We start from the raw sequence: 24081 nt of genomic DNA on the forward strand, positions 1-24081 counted from the left end.
GATTTCAAGTCCCAACCCCTGCTATTTATACTGAAAATTTGGCACCGTCGCGTAGCGCGAGGGGGTACCCCTTTAGGCGTCGCGCTACGCGAGTGACCACCCTACTTTCATAGACTAGGTTTTTGCGTGTGTAGGTTTGCTGAGTCGATAGATTTTTAAAATTCTATTTCGACAGAGAGTTATGATGATAATCGTAACTAGGGTTTTGCCCCCCCCCCCCCCCCTGAGTTTTAGGGGCCCTGATCCTGATTCTGATTATTCTGGAAATTTTAGGGTTAGCGCAGAATTACTTGGGTTTCTCAATTAGGGTTTTCTTAATAGCTAATTACCATCCTAATTATGGTTTTTAGTGGCAGTTGTTACACTCTGGCATGTTCTTTCCTTCTATATTCTCTGTGTCATATGTGCTACGTGGGCTGCAACTCAGAATTCAATGCGGTAAAATACACGACTATACTCCACCATCAAATAGAGTTCCACATCAGCTCGCAACAGCTATAATGTACAAAACACCAAGGATTAGTATGAAATGAAACATGATAAGTTATATGTTTATGACTTCAAGGCTTCATAACAGAAGAAGGCGTTGGTTCGGGATTGTTACAGGGAGGACGGGGAGTCTGGTACATTGGAATTTACAGTGCAGAGGTCACACAGTTTTGGAGGGGGTTCAAAGTGAAGTCGATTAGTTGACAGTGTTGCTGAATAACACAGCTCTGCACGCCGGCACTGACAGGTGGGGCTGGCTGCAAAGGGGAGTAGTGGTTGATTTTTCAGTCAAGGCAGTTAGATCCGTCTTGGCAGGGGGGTCAGAAGTGAGTATGGGTCAGTTCGAGTACGTTTGGAGCAAGTCAGCGGTGCTGAAAGTCAAGCGTTTTGTGTGGTGAGTGGTTAGCGGGAAGATTCCTACGGCTATGGCCCTCATGGCGAAGGGTGTAGCTTTTGGTGACGGGTTTTATCCTGTGTGTGGAGTAAGGGAAGAGACGGCTGACCACCTTCTTGTGGAATGCACCTCAGAAAAAAACATATGGTGGCACATGTATGATTGGACCAAGACCCCTTTACCTAGCAGTTTTGACTCGGTTAAGGCCATGCGTACGCATGCATTAAATGCCAATAAGCCAACAAAGGAAATAAAGGTTCTATATGTAATTTTCTAAATGACTTTATGGAAGCTATGGACTAGGCAAAATGACATAATTTTCAACTGGAAGTAGTACTCTGATGTGAAAATTATGGATGAAATAAAAGAAGGCACTTATGAATGGATGATGAGAAGGAATAAATGTGTAGATTTGTCTTTGGATAAATGGGAAGTTTTGATGTAACTTGAGTTTATGGTTTGTTTGTTTGCCTTCTGTTTTTTTTTTTGGTACTGTGGTGTCTATCTTAGCTGCTGGCTAAGATGGTGTTCTTGATTCTATTGAAATCTCCTTTTGCTGGCAAAAAAACAAGTGATACATGAGCATTCTGTACCACTTCAGCGGAGTCTTCCTTTAAATTCTAATAAAAGAAAGTGAGTGTTGGAACTAGACTAGAATCTGGGTAGATATGAACTAATAAACATCAAATAATGAAAAAACTATACAAGGTGGTAGCTTTTACTAATTCATTTATGATGAGTCTATGTTTATCTCCGAGTAAAAAAGTAGTAGCTTATAAGAAATGTCACAATGGTTATACGGGTCCAAGCACCATCAAATATTTATTTCGTGAACTGGAGTTTCATATTATAACTCATTTTGGCTATCTTTTTATTGATAATATTTATTTGGTTAACTGAACTCATGCTTATCATATTGCATGGTGTACCTATTTCTTACCTAAAACTAATTTATGTTTATTTACAGGACTACCTATTTTAAACGTCTAAGGACGGTCTAAATTTCTCCGGCATAACAACCGTGCATTCCTTTGACTATGGTTCATAACATGTATATTGTTTATGGTCACTACTCTATGTATGTGTATAGTATAAAAGTAAAATGGCATTTGATACACGCTTATCATGGTTCATGTTTTATTTATTTCGGTCCATACAAATTTTGAAATCATGGATTCTACATATCTATATCTAATAAATATGTAACTGATTGTACCACGTGATACAATTCTACAAACCAAATGAACTTTCTCGGTTAGGTAATAACTTAATTTAAATAAATAATTAAATAAATCATTAGTTTGACTTTAACCAAATCGAACCAAATATTGTTTCTTTCTTAATATTTCTTCGTAAACAACTATAAATATTTATTTTATTCAACCCGCACATGTAAATTCAGGTCAACCCGAACACGTCCCGTTTAATCCATTTTTAAATAGAGTATGTTGACAAGTTATAAACGGGTTGTTAGATTGTAAGCGAGTTATTAGTAACATGTTTAATGGTGAGTATAAGTGGGATAGGTATATAGTATAGTGGGACAAAACTAACGTTATTATTACTAACCATGTAAAATGAAAATCATAAAAAAATCTAAAAGTTTTTTTTTCTAAATACTTAAACGGGTTATCGGTTAATCCGTTTTTATTGGTTCAACCCGAACCCAACCAGTTTTTAATACGGGTCAACCCGAACCGGACCCGTTTTTATACGTGTCATGCCGTGTCGACCTAAATGAAGTGTTTCTTCGTGTCAGGTTCGGGTCGCGTCAAGAGTTCCACTCCTAACTTATGGTATACATTTCACCAACCACATATTCTAATTGCACTTAAATATGCAGGTTTAGGCTGGATGCATTGCAAGCTTTTAAGGAAGGGCGTTATGCTACCAAGAGCTATTGGCTTGTGTGCAAATAGGTCTATCGACAACTGATTTTTACAATATTTGTTTTTTTATATAAGTTGGGGGTGTTAAAATATGTTAATAATCGTAACACGGGAACCAATTGTGAGTATATTAGCATCTACATCTATGTACAATTTATTAAATCGATAAATTTATCAGAAGTATTTCCTTTATACAGCCCGTGTATTTATTCATAACATTTTATGTAAAGGTGTATAAAGAGATTTTCAAAGAATTGTGATTTCTGCGTATTGGTGGTTAATAAAAGGTTGTTACCTGATGCGTTTCAACACGTGTATTTATTCATAACATTTTATGTAAACGACGATGATGATGAGATATTATCTTTAATCAACCCGTGTAATACATGGCAGACGATTTTGTTTGTCTAGATCTGAGGTTGTTTGGGAAAGTTCGTGGAAATACATGGCAGACGATTTTGTTTACAGACTAGCAAAATACCATCGAGACAGGTACCTTTTCTTTACACTGAATTTTATTAGTTATATTTTCAAAAAAAAAATGATTTAGTATTTTCATTATTATTTAAATTAATTTTTCTGAATATGATGAAATGGTTTCCCTGTTCATAACATGATGTTTTTTCCTTTCGTATTGTATAGCGGTATCAATTCCAGATCACCAACTCAAGAACTATGTTTTGTGCGAAATTGGAAAGTTTTTATTGCGAAATAATTCATCTTTGCGAAGATTTGAAAAAATGCCATATCCAGATATGTCGTCTTCAGGTATTCCAGGTTGTCGTTTGATATACGAGGAGCAGGCCTATGATACAACATACCTTGGAAATCTGTACGATAGTCAATTGACAATGTTAACTGACGAATAACGCTCTGTTTTTAAGAGATTATGGCAGCAGTACACAGTGATAACGGTCGGACTTTTTTCCTTTATGGCTATGGTGGAACAAGTAAAACATTTCTATGGAAGACATTGTCTGCTGCAATTAGATCAAAAGGTCAAATTAAATGTGGCTTCAAGTGGAATTGCATCGTTGTTGTTAGATGGTGGCAGGAGTGCACATTCTAGGTTTAGCATGCCGTTGAATCTTACTGAAGATTCAGTATGTAATAGAAAACTAGAAAGTGATCTTTCTAAATTACTTCATGAGACTAAATTGATAATTTGGGATGAAGCACCTATGGTACACAAAAACATGCATTTGAAGCGCTCGATAGAACAATGAATGATGTTTTCAACATTGACACATCTCTCAATTCAGATATCCGGTTTGGAGGCAAGGTTATTGTTTTTGGTAGTGATTTTAGACAAATATTACCTATTGTTCCAAATGGTGGGAGACAAGAGATTGTTAATGCCTCCTTATGTTCGTCTTATCTGTGGAGTAAATGTAAATTGCTAAGATTAACAAGAAACATGAGGTTAACGGTTGGAAGATCTACAGCTGATGTTGAAGAAATAAATACTTTTGCCAAATGGCTTTTGGATTTGGGTGAGGGTAACGTTGGTGGTCCAAATGATGGAGAAGCAACTATTGAAATACCACAAGATCTTTTGATTACTGACGCATCTGATCCAATTGCAAGTTTAATTGATTTTGTTTATCCATCAATCTTGGAAAATGTAGACGACCATAACTATTTCAGCGAGCGGGCTATACTTGCACCTAAAAATGATGTTGTTCATGAGATTTATGACAGGTTGCTAGCAATGTTTCCTGGTGAAGAAAAAGAGTATCTTAGCTCTGACAGTCTTTGTCCGTCTGAAGATGTAAATTCTACACAACAAAGAATATACTCTCCGGATGTGCTCAATGGTCTTAAAATATCAGACTTACCAAATCATAGGTTAATCCTTAAAGTTGGTGTTCCAGTAATGTTATTACGAAATATTGATCAACGGAATGGATCAACGGTACAAGGCTATAGGTAAAAAAGCTGCACAACAGTGTAATAGAAGCCGAGATAATATCTGGTGCAAATATTGGTAGTTGCACATATATACCTCGATTAAACTTGATCCCTTCTGATAAAAAGATTCCTTTTGCTTTTCAAAGGAGGCAATTTCCACTGGCCGTATGTTTTGCAATGACTACACGGGTCCTTAGGCTAGTCCCCTTATATAAAAATAAATCCTGGGTAGAGTTTTCTACAAAGAACCAACACTGCAAAACTAGATTTGGAAGTTTGACCATTAGTTATTTGGTGATTCGCCCATGGCTTTATAGCCTAGTGGTATTTTGGAGGTGGGATAAGGCTTTGGGATCAATAGGTCCTGGGTTCAATTCCCACAAGGGTGGTTTTCCCATATTTATTGGCTTTCCTCCTGAATTGGTGTATAGGCATTATGCCTAGTGGATATGGATATGATCGAGTGGTTCCGCTCGTGGCACGATGATACTCCAGTAATCTGTCAGTGATCCAAATTTGCCGTCAAAAAAAAATTATTTGGTGTTTCGTTAGCTTTGATCTCTTTTTAAGAGTTAATTTCACTTGTTCAAATTTGAATTTTATCAAAGAGGTTTTTGCCTCTTTCACCATTAGTTAGCTTTGATATCCTAGATTTCTACTTTCTTATAGGTCCCTCACCTCGTAGAATTTAATAGTCATCTCTTGCAAAAGCAAAAACTCATTAGCATATTATTATCATCGTCATCAGGATCAATTATTGGATTAGAAGATGCGAGATTGTGAGCTTAATTGTTAACTATCAACATATTATACACTTCTTGTATCTGCTTTCAATACCACCTTACTACCTTAGTGAAATGAGTTGGTGATCATTCTCAATTTGTCATATTAGTGATATAAAGTAAGTGATTATTGTTGTTGCTGCTGCTGCTGCTATGATGAGTTGGCGTTCAATGTTATATTAGCTACTGCTAATGAGGTATTGTGTTGGGAATGCATTTCTTTTATGAAAGACAAATTTGGATCAGTGACATACCACTGAAGTATCATCGTACCACTAGCGAAACCAGCCGATCATATACATCTCCACTAGGCAATAATGCCTATACACCAATTTAGAAGGAAACCCAATAAATCTAGGAAAAACCCCCTTGTGAAAATCGAACCTAAAACCTACTGATCTTTAACCCTTATCTCACCCCAAAATGCCACTAAGCTATAATTATAATGCCATGCACAAAAAGATAATTATCTATTCACCTCTTTAGGATTTTCATATAAACCTGACTAGGTAGTAATACCCTCATATACTCATGTAACTTGCATGGTTTTTTCGACATTTTCAACACCGTTTTACATTTAAAAAAAAAAAACAATTTATCTTGCTAGTAACACATATTAGGGTCTGTATCTTATCCCAGTTGCATAAATTAATTAAACTTATGTTTGGGTATTTTCTAGAAGGCTGAAGGCTGCATGTATGAGTTACATCATGCATATGCCAAAGTAGAACCAACTAAAAGTGTTAGACAAATTATATTGTTTGCTTGTGATCAAGTGGCAACCATATCTTATTATTATAAGAAATAAAGATTCTAAAATAACGTTGAAAGATAAGTTGAGTGTTTAAACAATTAAACACATAGATTTTAAACATAATATAGAAGGAACTTGACAGAAAAGAAAAGTGTAATGAAAACGATGAGGGCTAGGGAACTTGCTTAGCCACCTTATTAGGTATTTATTAGAGAGGTCATCAATTAAGAGAGCTAATCAAAACGACAACATCATCAATGTAGTCCAGATATATCATTGTCAATCTAGCATCATATATGACCCCTCAACAATTTTTTTGAACGACCAATGAATCCTTCAAATGAACTACTGGCGAAATTCACCACATCAGGATATATTCGCCTTACGAACTGAGGAAAACCCTCACCTAGGGCCGAACTAGCGATCGCCGCCTACTCACCTAGTTTCCCATCATTACCAGGTGCCGCAGAAACTAAATGTTGAGGGCAGGAATTGAACCTAGGTCATTTGAAACACCAGGTCTCTCCCTTACACTCCACCACTAGTTTATTGGCATATCACCACTCTACATCATACCAATCAATATTGTTTGTGCGTTTTGTTTTTCGAGAGCTAATGCCGAGACTTGACTAAATATCACCCAATTTGAAAATTCTCTATGAAGCACGTTTAACTGTGAAGTTTTTCTTCCATCCACAAACAAACGTGTTGATGGTATTTTGGATGAGAATGATGGTGATGCTTTTATGTTTGCGATAAAAGAAGTAATAAGCGTGCAGCCGATACAAAGATATGATGTAGAGATGTGTGTAGTAGAGCTTATAAGAGTGGATTTTAACAACCAAGATGGATTGGATTTGTGTTATCGGCAAATAATCTTGTACTTTCCAGATTCGAACACAAACACAAATAACAAACTAAATGACTTAAACAAGGAAATTTTATAGAGCCTAGATTGTTATACCTATACTATAGTGGATGAGATAAGAGTTTAAGTTAGAGCACAAAGTAAAACACATACATTTTTTCCCTAATCATTAAAACAAAAATGTTTTTAGAAGTTAAATAATTGTAGGTCCCTTTTCGCGGAGGATTACGAACCTAAACCTTGTTATACTAACCCACTAGCAAGTGCGGAATCCAAGCTAGTAGGCAAACCGAGATGAAGCAAGTACAAACACAAACACACAAGATTCACCGATTAACACTACTGTATTAATACGTATGAAGGTTCCGGTTACAAGCACAATGTTTACAATCAGTTTGCAAACTCTCAAAGTGGATGTGTGTGTGTTTCCAGCAGAGTATCCTCTCTATCTCTCGGATATGCTCTCTCTTGGTGTCTGCCTTGTGTCAACTGAAACCAACACACTGCATGGGTATTTATACCCATACACAGCAGGTCTGGTCGAAGGATCCGATAGATGATCCGAAGGATCATCTTTCGAATACAAAGCTATCGAAGGATCAGCAAGAACCTCGAAAGGTAATCTTTCGAGTTCCATAGTTCGAAGCATATCTTTCGATTACCTCGAAGGATCGACAGTATCCTTCGAGGCTATCCTTCGATTCAGACTAGCATATTACAAACAGATTGACCAAGTCAAACTAGGAGGATAGTTGACTTGGTCAACTTATAGACTAACTTTGGACATCGTTTATATACAGACCGAATACAGACAAAGTACAGACACAAGTGCACCAACAAACTCCCCCTTGGCTGTAGCTTTGTCTTTATCTTCTATAGTTGTAGACTCGTCTCGAACTTCGACGGTCTTTGGTCTTCGAGTTCCCAAAACTCTGATGTCCTTTCAAGTCTTCAATGTCGGAGGATCTTCAAAGTCTTCACGTCTTGAAAGCAGAGAGTGTATCAACAAACTACCCGTATTATGTAGGAAGTGTGTTAACAAACTCCCCCTTAACATAAGCTCCCCCTTGGGTCATGCTCGTGAAATACTTTAACTTTATGAAGTGAGATCCTGGTGGTGTTGATGATGGACAGCGGCAACTCGATCATCTTCATCTTTTGAGCGCCTTCTCGTCGTGTCTTCATTCCAAAGCTTGTCATCGACCATGTTCTCCTAGCCTTTAAAATCTGCACATGCAAGAAATCTAAACGCGTAATGAGAACAACTGCTTGGAATATAGTATAAACAAATGACACACGAATGACCATGTCACAATCAAACACCGTCCGACAGTTTGAAAGTTTAATAAATTTGTCAATTTTAGTCTTTAACTTTCAAAACATGCAAATTTCGACCGTTTATGAAGATTTAGTCAGTTCGGTTTTCAGTCAGGTTTCAGGTAACGAAGACTCGAGCTCCAACATCGTACGATCGAAAATAAAGAAGAAATAAAATCTTTTTGGCTTTTATAAAGTTTATATTAAAACACACCTAAAATCTTTTTGGTATTTTTGAAATTAAAAGACAACAAGTTTAAAATCCTTTGAGTGTTATCAAACGACATCACCGCTAATGTCGTGCTGATATGCACCAAACGACGAAACTGTTTAAAAGAAAAACAATAAAAGTTAAGCAGTAAATAACTATATACAGACATTCTTTTCGCGAGTTTCGAGGGTAAGAGAATCATATCAGTGTACGGTCATGCCAAAACACTCTTGTTGTTCAGTTAGTTAATATTAAGATAAGCATCCTATAACAATTATCGGTATTGTTGTCCACTTAAGCTCAACTTATCAGATGTAATCATGGCGAGGGGATACGTTAAGGTATGATTTATACTATCCGACCGGTGTTCATCCACATCACGACACATTCCCGTATCAAGGTATGCACGAGAGTTCATCTTACCGGTGAGTATACCGATTATCATCTGTTTGACCGTATAAAATGTGAGATACTCACTTATTTTGATTTGAAAACAAGCCCTATGTGACATAATCACTTATTGATGAGGAACTTGATTTTCGTATGCATGAGGGCACAGGTGCAAGTCCGTGAACAGGTCAGTACTTCCGTACAGCAGAGAGACGAACTTGACACCCGGATAAATGTGATATTTTATCACTTATTTATTTGGACATGTGATTGTTTATCACTTATTGAGGTCGAATGCAGTATGCAATATGTACACGTATGTATAGTATCATGGAAGATCTAGACTTGCGTCCCCGTTATTTTTCGGTAAAAGATACAACCATGATACCCAGATGATAAGCAGCATAAAGACCGAATATCTCAGAACCTCGGCAATCTATCAAACGAAATTTCGGTACTAAGACCATATGCCAATGAATGGTTCCCACCTGGTCTTCAGTCGATTAAGATTTATATCACCCTGCACACTTTAAAATGATTGTGAGCCTACCGATACATCTTATATAGAGCTGCTTATCGTTTTTCATTTAAGGTTTAAAGAGGTTTGGATAGACCACTGATGTACTATCATTTTCTCTTTTGCTCTCCAGGAAACTCATTTTTGTTTTTCTATTGTTTTTGTGGTTTTTGAATTTTTCGATGTTTTTGGATTTTCAGATTTTTGGATTTACTCCCCCTAAAATCAATAAACTAAGAGAAATTTAAAAACACACAAAGATATTTACAAAAATGATTTTCCGATGTTGGTTTACTCTTGCTTGACCTTAATGCCATTTACCAATAATAAGAAGTCAAATCTGGATTTGTCAAAAGCTTTGGTAAATAAGTCGGCACGTTGGTCATCGGTGTGGACCTTAACAACATCGATTAGCCTTTTCTCAAAGCAATCACGTATGAAGTGATATTTGATTTCGATGTGTTTGGTCTTTGAATGCTGCACAGGATTTTTAGTGATATCTAAAGCAGCAGAATTATCAACGTAAATAGGAGTAGTTAGGAATTCAAAACCGTAGTCCCGCAATTGTTGTTGGATCCAAAGAACTTGTGAACAACAACTTGAGGCAGCAATGTATTCAGCTTCGCATGTTGATGTAGCGACACACGTCTGCTTCTTGCACTGCCATGTGACTAGGCGATTTCCTAAAAACTGACATCCAGCCATTGTGGATTTGCCGTCGATTTTACATCCGCCAAAATCAGAATCACTGAATGCGACCAAGTCAAAGTTATTATCCCTAGGATACCACAGACCGGTGTCGGGGTAAGCCTTCAAATAACGAAAAATCCTTTTGACAGCTGCAAGATGTGAGGCCTTCGGGTTAACTTGATATCTGGCAAGTAGGCACGTTGGGTACATTATATCTGGCCTTGATGCTGTGAGGTACATAAGGGATCCGATCATCGCGCGATAGTATGAAGGGCTAACAGGTTCACCCTTCAAGTCAGGAGTAATTCCGTGATTAGTTGGCAATGGGGTACCAATGGGCGTTGCATCGGACATCTGGAACCGGCTCAAGATGTCTCCAACATATTTAGTCTGATGGATGAATATCCCAGACTCCGTTTGTTGCACTTGTAGGCCCAAAAAGAAATTCATTTCCCCCATAGCACTCATCTCGAATTTATCCTGCATGATGCGCTCGAAATTCCTACACAAAACATCATTAGTAGAACCAAAAATAATATCATCAACATATACCTGAACCAGAAGAAGATCTCCATCTTGTTCTTTGATGAAGAGAGTACAATCGATAAGACCTCTTCGAAAACCGTTCTCCAGCAGATATGTAGATAAGGTTGCATACCAAGCTCGTGGCGCTTGATGAAGACCATAGAGAGCTTTGTTGAGCAACCAAACCCGATCGGGATGAACAGGATCTTCAAAACCTGGAGGCTGTTCGACATATACCTCTTCTTCAACCACACCATGTAAAAATGCACTTTTGACGTCCATCTGGTAAACCTTGAATCCTTTGAATGAGGCATAAGCCAGAAAGATCCGAATAGCTTCCAGACGTGCAACTGGTGCATAGACTTCGTTGTAGTCGATTCCTTCTATCTGACGAAAACCTTGAACGACTAAACGAGCTTTGTTCCGAATAACCACTCCACGGTCGTCTTTCTTGCATTTGAAGACCCATCGAGTGCCAATCTTCTTGTAGTTCTCAGGCTTTTCAACAAGCTTCCAAACACCAAGCTTGTGAAATTGCTGCAATTCTTCCTGCATGGCTTCAACCCAAGCACTGTCTTTCAATGCTTCTTTCCACGACTTTGGTTCTTCTTGTGACACGTAACACGCGAAGGACCAGTCATTTTGTTGACCAGATTCTCTTATAGCTGAATACAAACCAGCATTCCGGTTGTTTCTCAGCTGGTTACGCGTCTGCACACCGCGATGGACATCTCCTATGATATTCTGCTGGGGATGGGTATCGTGAATCCGCATTTCAGGATTATCTGGCACGCGAGCATTGATACCCAAATTGGTAAGATTAAGATCAACAACCAACTCCACACCAGGAATGTGGGTAGAGGTGGATGCATTCCCTTCAGCAGTGTCTACATTCTGCGTATGAGGTGTATCTACAGAAGCACCTTGAACAGGAGCAGCTGGAGCCGAAGATCCTTCAGCTGCATCATGATATTCATCATCTTCAGAAGAGTCATTATAATCGGCAGCATCTTCATAAACCTCATTTTGAACCATATTGTTGACAGACGAAGAAACTTGAGGGTCAACAACAATAGGTCTAACCAAAGGCGAGACAGCAGCGTTGTCACTTTCCAATAACATTCGAGCCGCTGCTGATTCTTCGTCAAAGGTTGGCAGATTGAAGGAGTCAAATAGCCCATCATAATCGAACATCCACTGATCACCCGGAGCCCTAACAGGACTCGTGTACCTTTGAACCCTAACTTCGCTCCATAGCTCAATCTTTTTGGTAGCTAGATTCCAAACACGAAAATTCAGAGTAGCATATCCAAGGAAGAAACCCTCGATAGCTCTTGCACCAAACTTTCCATCCGGCTCAATCATAGTACATGGAGCACCAAACGGTTCAAGGTAAGAAAGATCCGGTTTCCTTTTCTGAAGGAGTTCGAAGCAAGTCTTGCCATGTCTCTTTACTGTAAGAACTCTGTTTAACGTGTAGCATGCAGCCGATACAGCCTCCCCCCAGAATTGAATAGGGAGTTCCGACTCTACTAACATTGTTCTTGCAGTTTCTATAATCGTCCGATTCTTCCTCTCAGCGACACCATTTTGTTGTGGAGTATAACGAGAACTGTACTCATGAAGAATGCCTTTAGAAGTACAAAACTCATCCATAACTTGATTCTTGAATTCAGTTCCATTGTCGCTTCGGATCCTTTTCACTTTCAACGTATAGAGATTCTCCAACATTGTAAGAAGATCCTTGAGGATGCCAGGAGTTTCACTCTTGTGTGCCATAAAGGATACCCAAGAAAATCTAGAGTAGTCATCAGTAACTACTAAACAATAAGCATCACCAAACGTTGTCTTGTGCTTCATAGGTCCAAAAAGGTCCATGTGAAGACGTTCGAGAGGCATGCTGACAGTGTTGATTTTCTTCAAAGGGTGAGACTTCTTTGTTTGTTTCCCCTTTTGGCACGAGACACAGATATCTTGTAGATGAAAACTTCTCACAGGCACACCATTCACAAGATTATTTTTCACCAAATGGTTCATTTTTCTTAAGTGAATGTGTCCCATTCTTCTGTGCCAAGATATAGACTCCTTTTCTGTGGCTTTTGAGACAAAACAAGTGACTTGTGCAGATGTTGTAATCGCCTGGCTCATGTCGAGAATATAAAGATCATTAACTCTCGGAGCCGATAAGAGAATCCATTCTTGTGGAATTTTGAATCCAGGTTTCAGCACATAGCAGCCAGCGTCATCAAAAATCACTGAGAACTTTTTATCGCAGATTTGCGACACACTTAGAAGATTGTGATCAATTTGCTTCACATAATTGATCTTATCAAAGCACACGATACCATTGGAGATACTTCCTTCTCCAGTGATGTACCCACCTTTATCACCCGCAAAAGCAACATACCCTCCTCTAATATTTCTCACGTCGTATAGGAGCCGTAAGTCGCCAGTCATGTGCCTGGATGCTCCACTATCAACAATCCAATGACTATTAATAGTTCCTCCTAGAACATCCTGCACATGTCAATTAAACACATCAGTTGAGAATGGGGACCCAAGCCTTAGTGGTCTTGGGTCGTCCCTTGGCATCACGAAACGTAAGCTCTATCTCTTGATTGTTTTCAAGAATAATTGCTCCCCCTGAATTGTCACCCGACTTAGGTAACCAAGTTCGTTTTTGCCTACCAGTTTTTGAAGATTCTGGTTTTACAGGTTGTGACACTCTTGGTTCCTTTTGAACTGTTTTAACTTCAGATTTTAAAGCTTTTTCAACAGTTTTCATGTTTTTACGTCGTTGTTTAGTTTCTTGTTCTTTTACAGTTCGTTTATCATGTTTAGGTGAAACTGATCGACGTTGAGGGTGAACTGTTTCAGGTGGAGTTTTCTCAACAAATTTCTTCTTCGGAGCATTTGGGCAATTTCTGATAATGTGCCCAATTTCTCCGCATTTGAAACAAGTTCTCCTTTCAACAGACTTAGGAGAACTTGATCGACTACCAGATGTTGAACTTGTAGAACCTGAGGTACTTGCTCTTTCATCACACCCGTTTGTGTGTTGGGTGTAATTGTTATCACTGTTACGTTTCAAAATCTTGACTTGTTGTACAAAATCAGTGTTTGATTTGTTTTCAAAAGTCTCAATTTTATCTGTACCTTTTGATGCTACAAATTTAACATCTTTTCCTTTCTTTGTGTAACGAGCTCCTTTTGATTCAACCTTAGCCTTTGGCTTTGGAGCTCGTTGTTGTTGTTTACCCTTAGAAGCAGTCGGTTGTTGAGTGGTTGGAGATTTTTGATTACCAAACTGTTTTCTAATCTCAGCCTTAGGAATTTGATCACATTGTGTTACCACAATTCCCGGAAGTGTTTTTCCAAAAAATTTGTTTGTATTGTCTTCAAAGACTTTGTCAATCAAAGATTTATTTACATTTTTAATTGGAAAAACATGATCTGAGTAGATTTTATTATCTCCAACCAAAGTGTACAACACATTACTGCTTTTAACAGTAGACACACTTGTCTTATCAACCTTGACAGGATCAATCACTTGCTTCTTGACAGATGGAACCTCAGGAGTATCAGGATCACAAAGGATGTGATTCTCTCGTGGAATATCTACTCCTTTCATTTTGCTAAGTGATTTATCCTGATCACTTACAGCCACTTCTGATTCATCATCCGATGTCTCATAGTCCTCGATAATTGGAGGACTTTGCTTCATGGATGGTGAAGTTTCTTGTTCCTTAGAGGCTGTGTTTGAAGAATTTTCCGGTTTGAACCCAAGGCCAGTAGCAAACTCCTCAACATCAAGAGGCACACTGGGTTCATACCGAGGCATTTCTTCCTCGTCAGGCATCTTGGTATAGTTGTTCATCAAAGGGGGTGGACATTTATTATACCCTATGCCTTTCTGATTTCCCTTTAGTTGTTGAACATCGATGATGTGATCAAGCACAAATTGGGAGTTAGAATAACTATCCAATTTCTGTTTGATCGCATCATGTTCGCATTGGGCAATGGCTAATTGCTTTTTAGTTTCTTCCACAATGTTAATATACTCATTTATACTCACTTGTTTGTGGTAAACTACTTTGTTAACCTCGGACACATTTTTCTTTAAAGTTTCTATTACAGATTTAAATTCTTTTTCATTCCGGGTTAAAGCCATGTTTGCCTCTTTGCATTTCGACAGTTCAACAACCAAATTCTGGTTATGACTATGAAGCTTTTCTGATTCAAGCTTCATCTCTGCACATGATTTACAAATACTAGGAGCAGGTGGTTCAGAAGTTACCTGACTAGTAGAGGCTGAGCCGTTTGCCATAAAGGCAGTTTGAAAAGAAAAAGCTCCATCTTCAGAAAATAGCTTTTCCATTTCCGTTGATGTAGCAGCAGCCTTCCTAATCAGAATTGATTTCTGACATTTAAGCTCATCAGCTTCATTCAGAAGATCCTGAATATCTTCACCTTCTTCCTCCTCATCAGGCTCTGAGTGATTATCCCCAGAAACAGAGCCTTCTTCATCCGAACTGCCAGAATAACCAGAACTGTCATCGCTCCCAGAAGATTCTTCTTTATGAACCTGCTCGATGACCTTAGCATACAATGCAGTTCCACTTCCCTGATCTCCTTCACCAAACTGCACTGACCAGTCACATCCTTCATCAGCTTGAACAGCCAAAGCCCGATTGTGATTGGTAGTTCCAGGCTGTCCCTGATTGTTATTCACTGCCACCATCCTCCTTTCACAGTTTTCTTGTTGGGCATTCACATTCGTCTGGTTTCTGAAAGGGTTGTGATTGCCGTGTTTTGTTGGTCGAGTGCACTCACGTTTAAAGTGCCCTTTCTCGCCACAGTTAAAGCACGTGACGGCATTAATATCAAACCCATACTTCGTGTTTTTCTTTCCTTCCAACGAAGTTCTTCCAGTTCGTGCCATGAAATCTTTTGCCCTTCTAACCGCACTAGCAAAAGCCCATTTAATATCCATCAACTCCATTTCTTCCTTGTCGATCTGATCATAATCTTCATTGGTCATGTTGATGTTTCCAAGCTGACCTGCTACCAAACCACAGTATGCACTGACCATGGTGTTGATAATTTCCATATGTTCCTTAGCAACTTCAATGCTAAGGTGTGAAAGATTTGAGTTGTCGACTCGGATTGTGTGATGACTTTGGGGTTGAGGTTGAGGATTGCTTGTATAGTGAGCTTGCTGTTGTTGTTGTTGAGGTTGTGGTTGTGGCTGTGTTGGAACAGGAATGTAGGACCTCGGATCGAATTGAGGTTGTGGTGGAGCAGCTGTTGATTGAGGAAATGGAAAGGAACTTGAACTTGTATTGGACACAAATGCAGTCTGCAGCTTAGGTTGCTGTTGCTGAGCTGCAGCGGATCTTGCCAAAGCATCGAATCCTGGAAGATACATTTATGTATTCTGAGGAGCTGGGGCACGCCTTGCTTTCCTAATTTCTTCATCATTTTTATGTTCCAGCTTTTGAATGAACTCGTAGATGTTGACTTGATCTAGAGTTCCAGTATGCTTCAACAGTTCAATGAAAGAACTCCACTTTGGAGGTAAGGCGTCAGCAAATCTACTCACCATCTCTTGTTGAGTAGAGACAACTCCATAAGCACACATCTCACTAATCAAATGATAGAAACGTGTGATCATATCATTCAGAGTCTCGTTTTCCAAAAACTGAAAGGATTCAAACTCTTTCTTCAACAAATCATGCCGAGATTTTCGAGCAGCTGCATTGCCTTCTCCTCTAGCAACTAAGGCATCCCACAATGCTTTCGTGGACTTGCAATATGAGAACTGATGGTAGATGTCTTTGTTGAGTGCTTGAGTAAGTGTGGCAAAGGCCTTTTTCTCCAATTCATAAGCCTTCTTGTCATTTTCAAGCATATTGGCATAACCCTCTGAAGTTGACGCAGCAGTTTCAAGATTAGTATTGAACGCATTGATGAAACACGTCCAAAGATCAGTGCTTTGCCCTTGAACATATGTGTGAAAACGGTTTTTCCATGATGGAAAATCGTTCATATGGTTCAACTTAGGTAGACGATTGTTGCTGCCAGTTTCACTCTCACTAATCAGAAGGTTCTGAAGACTTTGACTTTGATTGGATACCAAAGCCCATTGACTTGGACTGATTGATGGCTGTGGAATCATACTCTTTGCCCAATCTGCAGCAGTGACTAGCTCTTGATTGGATCGTGAGTCCAAACTCCAATCCCACGGACTAGTACAACTCATTTTGATCAAATATAAGTACCAAACCTACACACCACAAACTGTTAAGTGCAAAAACAGATATGAATCAAAAGATGCAACCTGTTCGAAAGATCAATACTTGTTCGAATGATCAACAAGGTTCGAAAGATCCTTGTTGAGTTTCGAACAAAGACCACGAAGGATAGGCTTCGAAAGATTGACTATACGAAGGATCCTTATCTTTCGAAAGATGATTTCGAAAGATTCTCCTTATGTTTCGATCACAGGTCTCGAAAGACGACACTTGTTCGAAGAATCAACAGTGTTCGAAGGATCACTGTTGATGGCTCGAACAATAACCTCGAAAGATAACCTTGAAAGATTCACCCAACACGAAGGATCCTTATCTTTCGTAATGAACAGTAGCTCGAAGGATGTATCTATCGAAAAGATTCCTTGACTCGAAGGATGATCCTTCGAGCTCGAAAGTTATCGTTCGACGGTCTGACACACTGACAAAAGTACGACAGGTTGGTGAAAAGTTGATGTGGTTGGTGAGCCAACTTTCGGCAAAAAGGAATGGTCAGACTGAACCTTCCTTACCAACTCCGATTTTGAAATAAAATATGCCAAAAATGGAAATCTTATCCAGAACCTGTTCACCGGAATACTGACCGGAGATATGGCCGGAATTTTCCAAGACACTTAAAAACAAGTTTTCAAGTTACCCAACCCAACCTTGAACACTCCCGAAGGTTTAGAACGCGTTTTTATGCAGAAAACTACCAAAAACGGGTGCTAAACCAAGTGTCCAAACACACCAAAGAACTTGAACAACCCGGTTTTAAACAAGGTAAAGAGCCAAGCTCTGATACCACTTGTAGGTCCCTTTTCGCGGAGGATTACGAACCTAAACCTTGTTATACTAACCCACTAGCAAGTGCGGAATCCAAGCTAGTAGGCAAACCGAGATGAAGCAAGTACAAACACAAACACACAAGATTCACCGATTAACACTACTGTATTAATATGTATGAAGGTTCCGGTTACAAGCACAATGTTTACAATCAGTTTGCAAACTCTCAAAGTGGATGTGTGTGTGTTTCCAGCAGAGTATCCTCTCTATCTCTCGGATATGCTCTCTCTTGGTGTCTGCCTTGTGTCAACTGAAACCAACACACTGCATGGGTATTTATACCCATACACAGCAGGTCTGGTCGAAGGATCCGATAGATGATCCGAAGGATCATCTTTCGAATACAAAGCTATCGAAGGATCAGCAAGAACCTCGAAAGGTAATCTTTCGAGTTCCATAGTTCGAAGCATATCTTTCGATTACCTCGAAGGATCGACAGTATCCTTCGAGGCTATCCTTCGATTCAGACTAGCATATTACAAACAGATTGACCAAGTCAAACTAGGAGGATAGTTGACTTGGTCAACTTACAGACTAACTTTGGACATCGTTTATATACAGACCGAATACAGACAAAGTACAGACACAAGTGCACCAACAATAATAGAGGTATTTACGAAAATAGTCAAGAAAATGTTTGACTTACCAAAATGGTCAGCTCATGCGTCGTTGGAATGGGGCATCACCCCTCTTGTGCCCCTTAATTCTTTATATGGATGCGTGCACGGATGAAGCAGCAAGTACGAAAATGGGATGCATGGGATGAGTTACAGATGCATGGGATGAGTCATGGACGCAAGAGATGAGTCACGGACGCATGGGATGAGTCGTCAACGCATGGGATGAGTCACGGACGCATGGGATGATGGGATGAGTCACAGACGCATGGGATGCCTCAAACGGACGCATGGGATGATGGGATGAGTCACGGACGCATGGGATGCCTCAAAGTTCCTAAAAGTAAATTTTATGAGTCACGGACGCATGGGACGCATGATGTCACTAAGACACGTGTCATTTCTACATTGGCGGACGCATGAATGACCGTGCAGACGCATATGCTCTCTCGTAATCAGTGATGCCCTGCTCCACCGACGCATAAGCTGGCCATTTCGGTAAGTCAAACATTTTCTTGGCTATTTTCGTAAATTTCTCTAAATAATATTTGGATTCTGACCTTTTCTTTCTTTTAAATATGGGGTATTCCGGGTTGGATTCAATTGTCAAAGCCATTAGAGTTAAGGTGTTACTCCCATTAAGATAAGGATTCGAGCCAGTTGACGGATTTGGTGTGATTTACTGTTCAAAAAAAATATGGAGTATTCGTTATTCAAAATAACGAGTTTAAATTAGTGCAAATTGAAATGGCCTAATGCTATTTGATACAGTTAATTCATCTCTTGTAATTATTATATTTTTTTTTTCTCTGAAATTTTTACTGAACATATAATTTAGCTTTTCTCTAATAATATGTAATATTGAAACTTAAAAGATCCAAACACACAATAAAAATAAAATATAGAAAAATTTAAACAAAACTATGTATTTAAATTATTTTAAATATCTATGATTACATATATTATTAGAAACTAAATTATTTGTAAAGCAAAACTATTATTAGAAACTAAATTATTTGTAAAGCAAAACTGAAAGAAATCAAAACTAGATGAATTTGTTATAATAAGTACTAAATTTGAATTGTCTTTATTTTTTATCATTCGAATTTGCTATTCTAGATAGCGAAGACCCCAGTTTTACAATACCAAAGGAAAAACATCGATTTATAAAAATAAAAATAAAAACCTTGTAAAACACGTACTTAGTAAAAAAAAAAAAAAAGCCCTCAAAACATATTATACAATATGATTCAAAGTAATAATATGATTCAAAGAAATCAGAATGTAATTAATTACATTGAAATATAAGAAATTACAAAACCTTTAGGTACATGTAAACTTATTAACAAAATGGAAATGCTAATTAAGTTTCAGTTAATTAAAAGAATAGAACAAATCAAATAAGTTGATGAAACATTACATCTTAATAAGGCCTGTAGCAAAAGTCATCAACCATGGTATCACTACCACTACTTATCCTTGCCCTCTTTACACCACCATCTTCAGAAGACGACGACGGCGGCGACACATCCCTCATCACCGTCTTCCGCCGCGGAGCCACCCTTACGGGCTCCACCATATTTGTCCCAATCAAATGTGGAAAATTCAACAAGGCCCTAGACCCTCTTATCTTATAGGCAGCTTGATCATAAGCCACAGCAGCATCCTCAGGCGTCTCATACGTCCCAAGCCACACCCTCGCACCACGCTTCGCAGGGTCTCTTATCTCCGCCGCGTACTTCCCCCACGGCCGCCGCCTCACCCCCCTAAACTTCCTAAACTCTTGAGCCACTTGAGTCCCTTGAAACTCCTGGTTTTCCACCACTTCTGGTCTCTCAAGCTTCACAACCGGCTGCACGAACCCGCTAGAAACCGACATATCTCCTACGGTTGCAACATTGCCGGAATATCCACTATCTATTACCGGAAAAAGATCTGGGATTTGGGAATCAAAGAGGAGATGGTGTTGGATTGAGTCAAGAAAAGATAGATCAGATTCTGACATGAAAGATTGATCTTGAAACATTTTGTTTGTGTTTTAGTGTGAATTCCTGAATTAGGGTTTTTGAATTCTGTTGGGATTTTGTTGTTGAAATAATTGGTGTGTGGAAATATAGATATGAGGGTGTGTATATATATGTGGGGAGAATGAGATAAAGTGTTGATGGTAACTAGCTATGAACTTTCGTCGGCCATGCAACCATACAAATGCAAATTGTAATATTTATATGTATAAAAGGTGGTGGTGTTAAAAATAATTTTAATAACTAGAGGAAGTGGGGTTATTTTATTATTTAAATTATATTAAAATATTGTTGATATTTTTGGTTAAATCTTTTTTTCTTTTTATACTGATAACAAATATATAGTTTATTTACATAAACTAAAAGATCAGAATATACATAATAAATATGTAAATTAACTACGTCATTATCTAATTTAATTAAATTACCAAATTAATTAGGTCTTTATTCAGATAATTTGAAGATTATCCTAGCAAGATTTGTTATTAATAGTAGAATCCAGGTTCATCATATGGAATTAGAGCTTGATGTGATGCTTAGCTTCTTAAAAATATTATTAGGGGTTACTTTTCATATGAGTGCGTGTGACCATTGTTTTTCTTCATATGTTTGCGTAGAACTATGGGCAATGAGAATACTTGTCAAAGTTTTATCTATAAATAGCCATGTGTATACTACTCAAATTAAATATTAATTTTAAGATGGTGGATCATGTAGAAGACAAATGTCACGTACAAAGTATAAGGTACATGGAGAGGATAACTCACATTTACTTGAGGGTAATTTAGTTATTTCTTAAGAGAATAACTTTCCTTTTTTATTTTTAAACGGCTATACTTTCTCATACGTTAATATTAATAAAAAATTATACCATATTAACGAGTATTTCATTCTTTTTAATTCGAGCAACCAATTGCCATGGTTTTCTTAAAAAAGTTTACAGGATTTTGAATACTAATTAGTCCATTACGTGATTTTGAATACCCAACACATGACTACGTTATTTTGAATATCCGTTACATGATTACACATCAACATAAATTAGCACGTGATTACATATTCAATATAAATTTATTACTTGATTACATATTCAATATGATTTTTACAACTATGCTTATTATGTGATTACGCATTCAATAATAAGAACTTGAATATCTATGGTTTATTACGTGATTAAATCTCTAATATACGACATTATATGGTTATTATAGGTTGATTTGGCTAATGTTTTGTATATAATTTATCCTTAATACGTGGTTAGAACTTAACGCCTCACTTGCGGTATGCGCATATAATGTATATATGTGTGAGCCCTCGGGGGGTAAAAGTGAAAGTGCACTAATTTTAACGTTATTTTACTAATTTTGCGAAAATAACATTAAAAAGCGAGAGACGGTTAATCATGCATCATGTGGTGGCGTTGATAGCCGAAAGACAAGGGGGTACATGCACTAACCGGCTTTTGTCCCAATTGCTGAGTGTTATGTGCCTTATGTCCAAGGCTTGATGCAAAACTACTATTGAGCCGAGGGTCTCACTGGAAGCAGCCTCTCTATTCATACGGTGTAGAGGTAAGGCTGTCTACATCTTACCCTCCTCAGACCCTACCTTAGCTTTGCTATTGGTGGAATTTACTGAGTATGATGATGATGATGATGACGACGTGGTTAGAACTTAAATATTAAGTATTCAATATGAAATATTATGTATTACATGTTTTTGTTTTTACGTAACTACGTAATCACTTTGTGTGGTTTTCGAATAAAATACTATAATGAAATCACGTAATTACAAAATGGGCATTCAAAATCACATCGTCACGTAATAATACATAGTCAACTATTGTTACGTAATCACGTAATGGGTATTCAAAATCATGTAATTTTTTAAGAAAGATATAGCAATAGGTTGCTCGAATTAAGGAGAACGAAATGTTTGTTAATACGGTGTAATTTAAAAAAAAAATATGAACGTATGAAAAATTTATAGCCGTTTGAAAATCAAGGGGGGAAGGAGTTCAAGGGAGAAATGACTAGAATACCCTTTCTCTATTTGTTTATTTAATTTTTTGACCCTAAGATTTACGAAAATACCAACGCTTAGTTTTGAGCCATTGATCTTAGTAGATGAATGGTTGATCTTCTCGCCTATTCTTCGTTCAAGAGGGCTCTCTTGTATAGGAGCCTCTCTTTTAATTTTAATTATGCTAGGAAAAATATGCTTTTAATAGAAAGATTTAATGATGTGGTGACAATATATTGTACTCGAACCTAGAGAATTAGATCAAACAAAAAAGCTTCACGTAAATTAAAATTTATAAAAAACAAAATATATACAAACTTTTATTAATAACAAATTAACATACTCTTAGATACTCTAATAAATGCATTTTGCATATTTGAACTTCACTCCTCTCAAGAGAAACACCTTACCACCACATCATGTCTCCAGGACAAAATATAGACAAACTAAATAGCCAAACCCAAATGGATACTAATTACCTAGCTACTAAAACTTAAAAACTCGCATTTGACTAACCTGATTAGAACTTCTAAAGTTAGAAATAGTGCAAGATTGTGTGAAATCTGTATGAGATATGAGGTTTTGTTAATTGTAAAAAATACAAGAAACGACTCAGCGGTGGATACCGAGTGTGGATGGGTGCGTGGTATTGGCTCGTTTTGAGCTTGGTATCATTCTATATTTCCTTATAAAAGTTGTACAAGTATCATATAGAAAGAAAATGCTTAGTGTATATGCAAAACCTCATGAATGGGTCTCATGACCCACGTACTATACATTATGGTTAGACAGGTTTGTCTCGTAATTCTGGTTTGATATGCCGCTAAAAGCGAGAACGGTGACCTGAAACTTGGAATGCATAAATACAAAACCAAGTAGAATTAACTATGAAGTCCAAAGTTAATCGTTTGTATAATTTATTTATTCATACGAGGTGGAACTCAATCTCAATGTGTTTTGTAAGATGATGAACCATTGTATTTGCATATAGGCAGGTAACTAGCATCAGCATTATCGCACATTCACACCATGAGTGTGGAGATGCACAAAGAGAAAAACATTACTCACAATGAAGATATTGTAACCATGTGTGATGTATGCAAAGTTGAATAAGTAATCAAGTTAGGCTTAACTAACTCGATAAAATGTTAAAATATTTAGTATATTGATACGCACATTATGTATATCCTTAACAACTAGATAGTGATGGATGAAAGATTTATGCTAGAATTTTGGTTGACTTTGATTAATACAACTACTCATAATGCCTAGAAAAGTAGCTAGCAAATGGAGTTTATAATAAACTTGTTATAATGAAAAGATTTGAAACATGCACATTTTGTAACCAAGTTTGGATGTTATACGTGTATATGCCGCCTGTGTACGCCGTCTGTGTATGTATATACGGTTTATATACCCTTTGAGCTTATGGTTGATGATAAGTCTTGTTACATTATAAAGATCTCGGATCCATAGCTTAATAATATGTTACTAGAACTATATGTTTTAGGAGTTGTTTGACACTTTATGAATGGGTAAGTGTTT

General features: G+C 37.7%; 2 protein-coding genes across 2 annotated transcripts; one reads left to right on the forward strand and one right to left on the reverse strand.

Annotated features, from left to right (window-relative positions):
• Nucleotides 1-3994: 3994 nt before the first annotated feature.
• Nucleotides 3995-4705, forward strand: LOC110924917. Its single transcript, XM_022168892.1, has one exon. It carries the CDS (start codon nt 3995-3997, stop codon nt 4703-4705), a length of 711 nt encoding a protein of 236 aa, XP_022024584.1.
• A 15058-nt stretch (nt 4706-19763) lies between these two features.
• Nucleotides 19764-20603, reverse strand: LOC110923580 (ethylene-responsive transcription factor 13). Its single transcript, XM_022167654.2, has one exon. The coding sequence runs from the start codon at nt 20514-20516 to the stop codon at nt 19914-19916; it is 603 nt and encodes a 200-aa protein (XP_022023346.1). The 5' UTR covers nt 20517-20603; the 3' UTR covers nt 19764-19913.
• Between the last annotated feature and the right edge of the window lie 3478 nt (nt 20604-24081).

Source organism: Helianthus annuus, chromosome 17 (genome assembly GCF_002127325.2).
Source record: "Helianthus annuus cultivar XRQ/B chromosome 17, HanXRQr2.0-SUNRISE, whole genome shotgun sequence".
In the NCBI taxonomy this organism is placed as follows: domain Eukaryota; kingdom Viridiplantae; phylum Streptophyta; class Magnoliopsida; order Asterales; family Asteraceae; genus Helianthus; species Helianthus annuus.

Bases quoted from the DNA above. Each gene is read 5' to 3' on its own strand.
- LOC110923580 (XM_022167654.2), bottom strand. From the start codon at position 20,516: ATGTTTCAAGATCAATCTTTCATGTCAGAATCTGATCTATCTTTTCTT.
- LOC110924917 (XM_022168892.1), top strand. From the start codon at position 3,995: ATGAATGATGTTTTCAACATTGACACATCTCTCAATTCAGATATCCGG.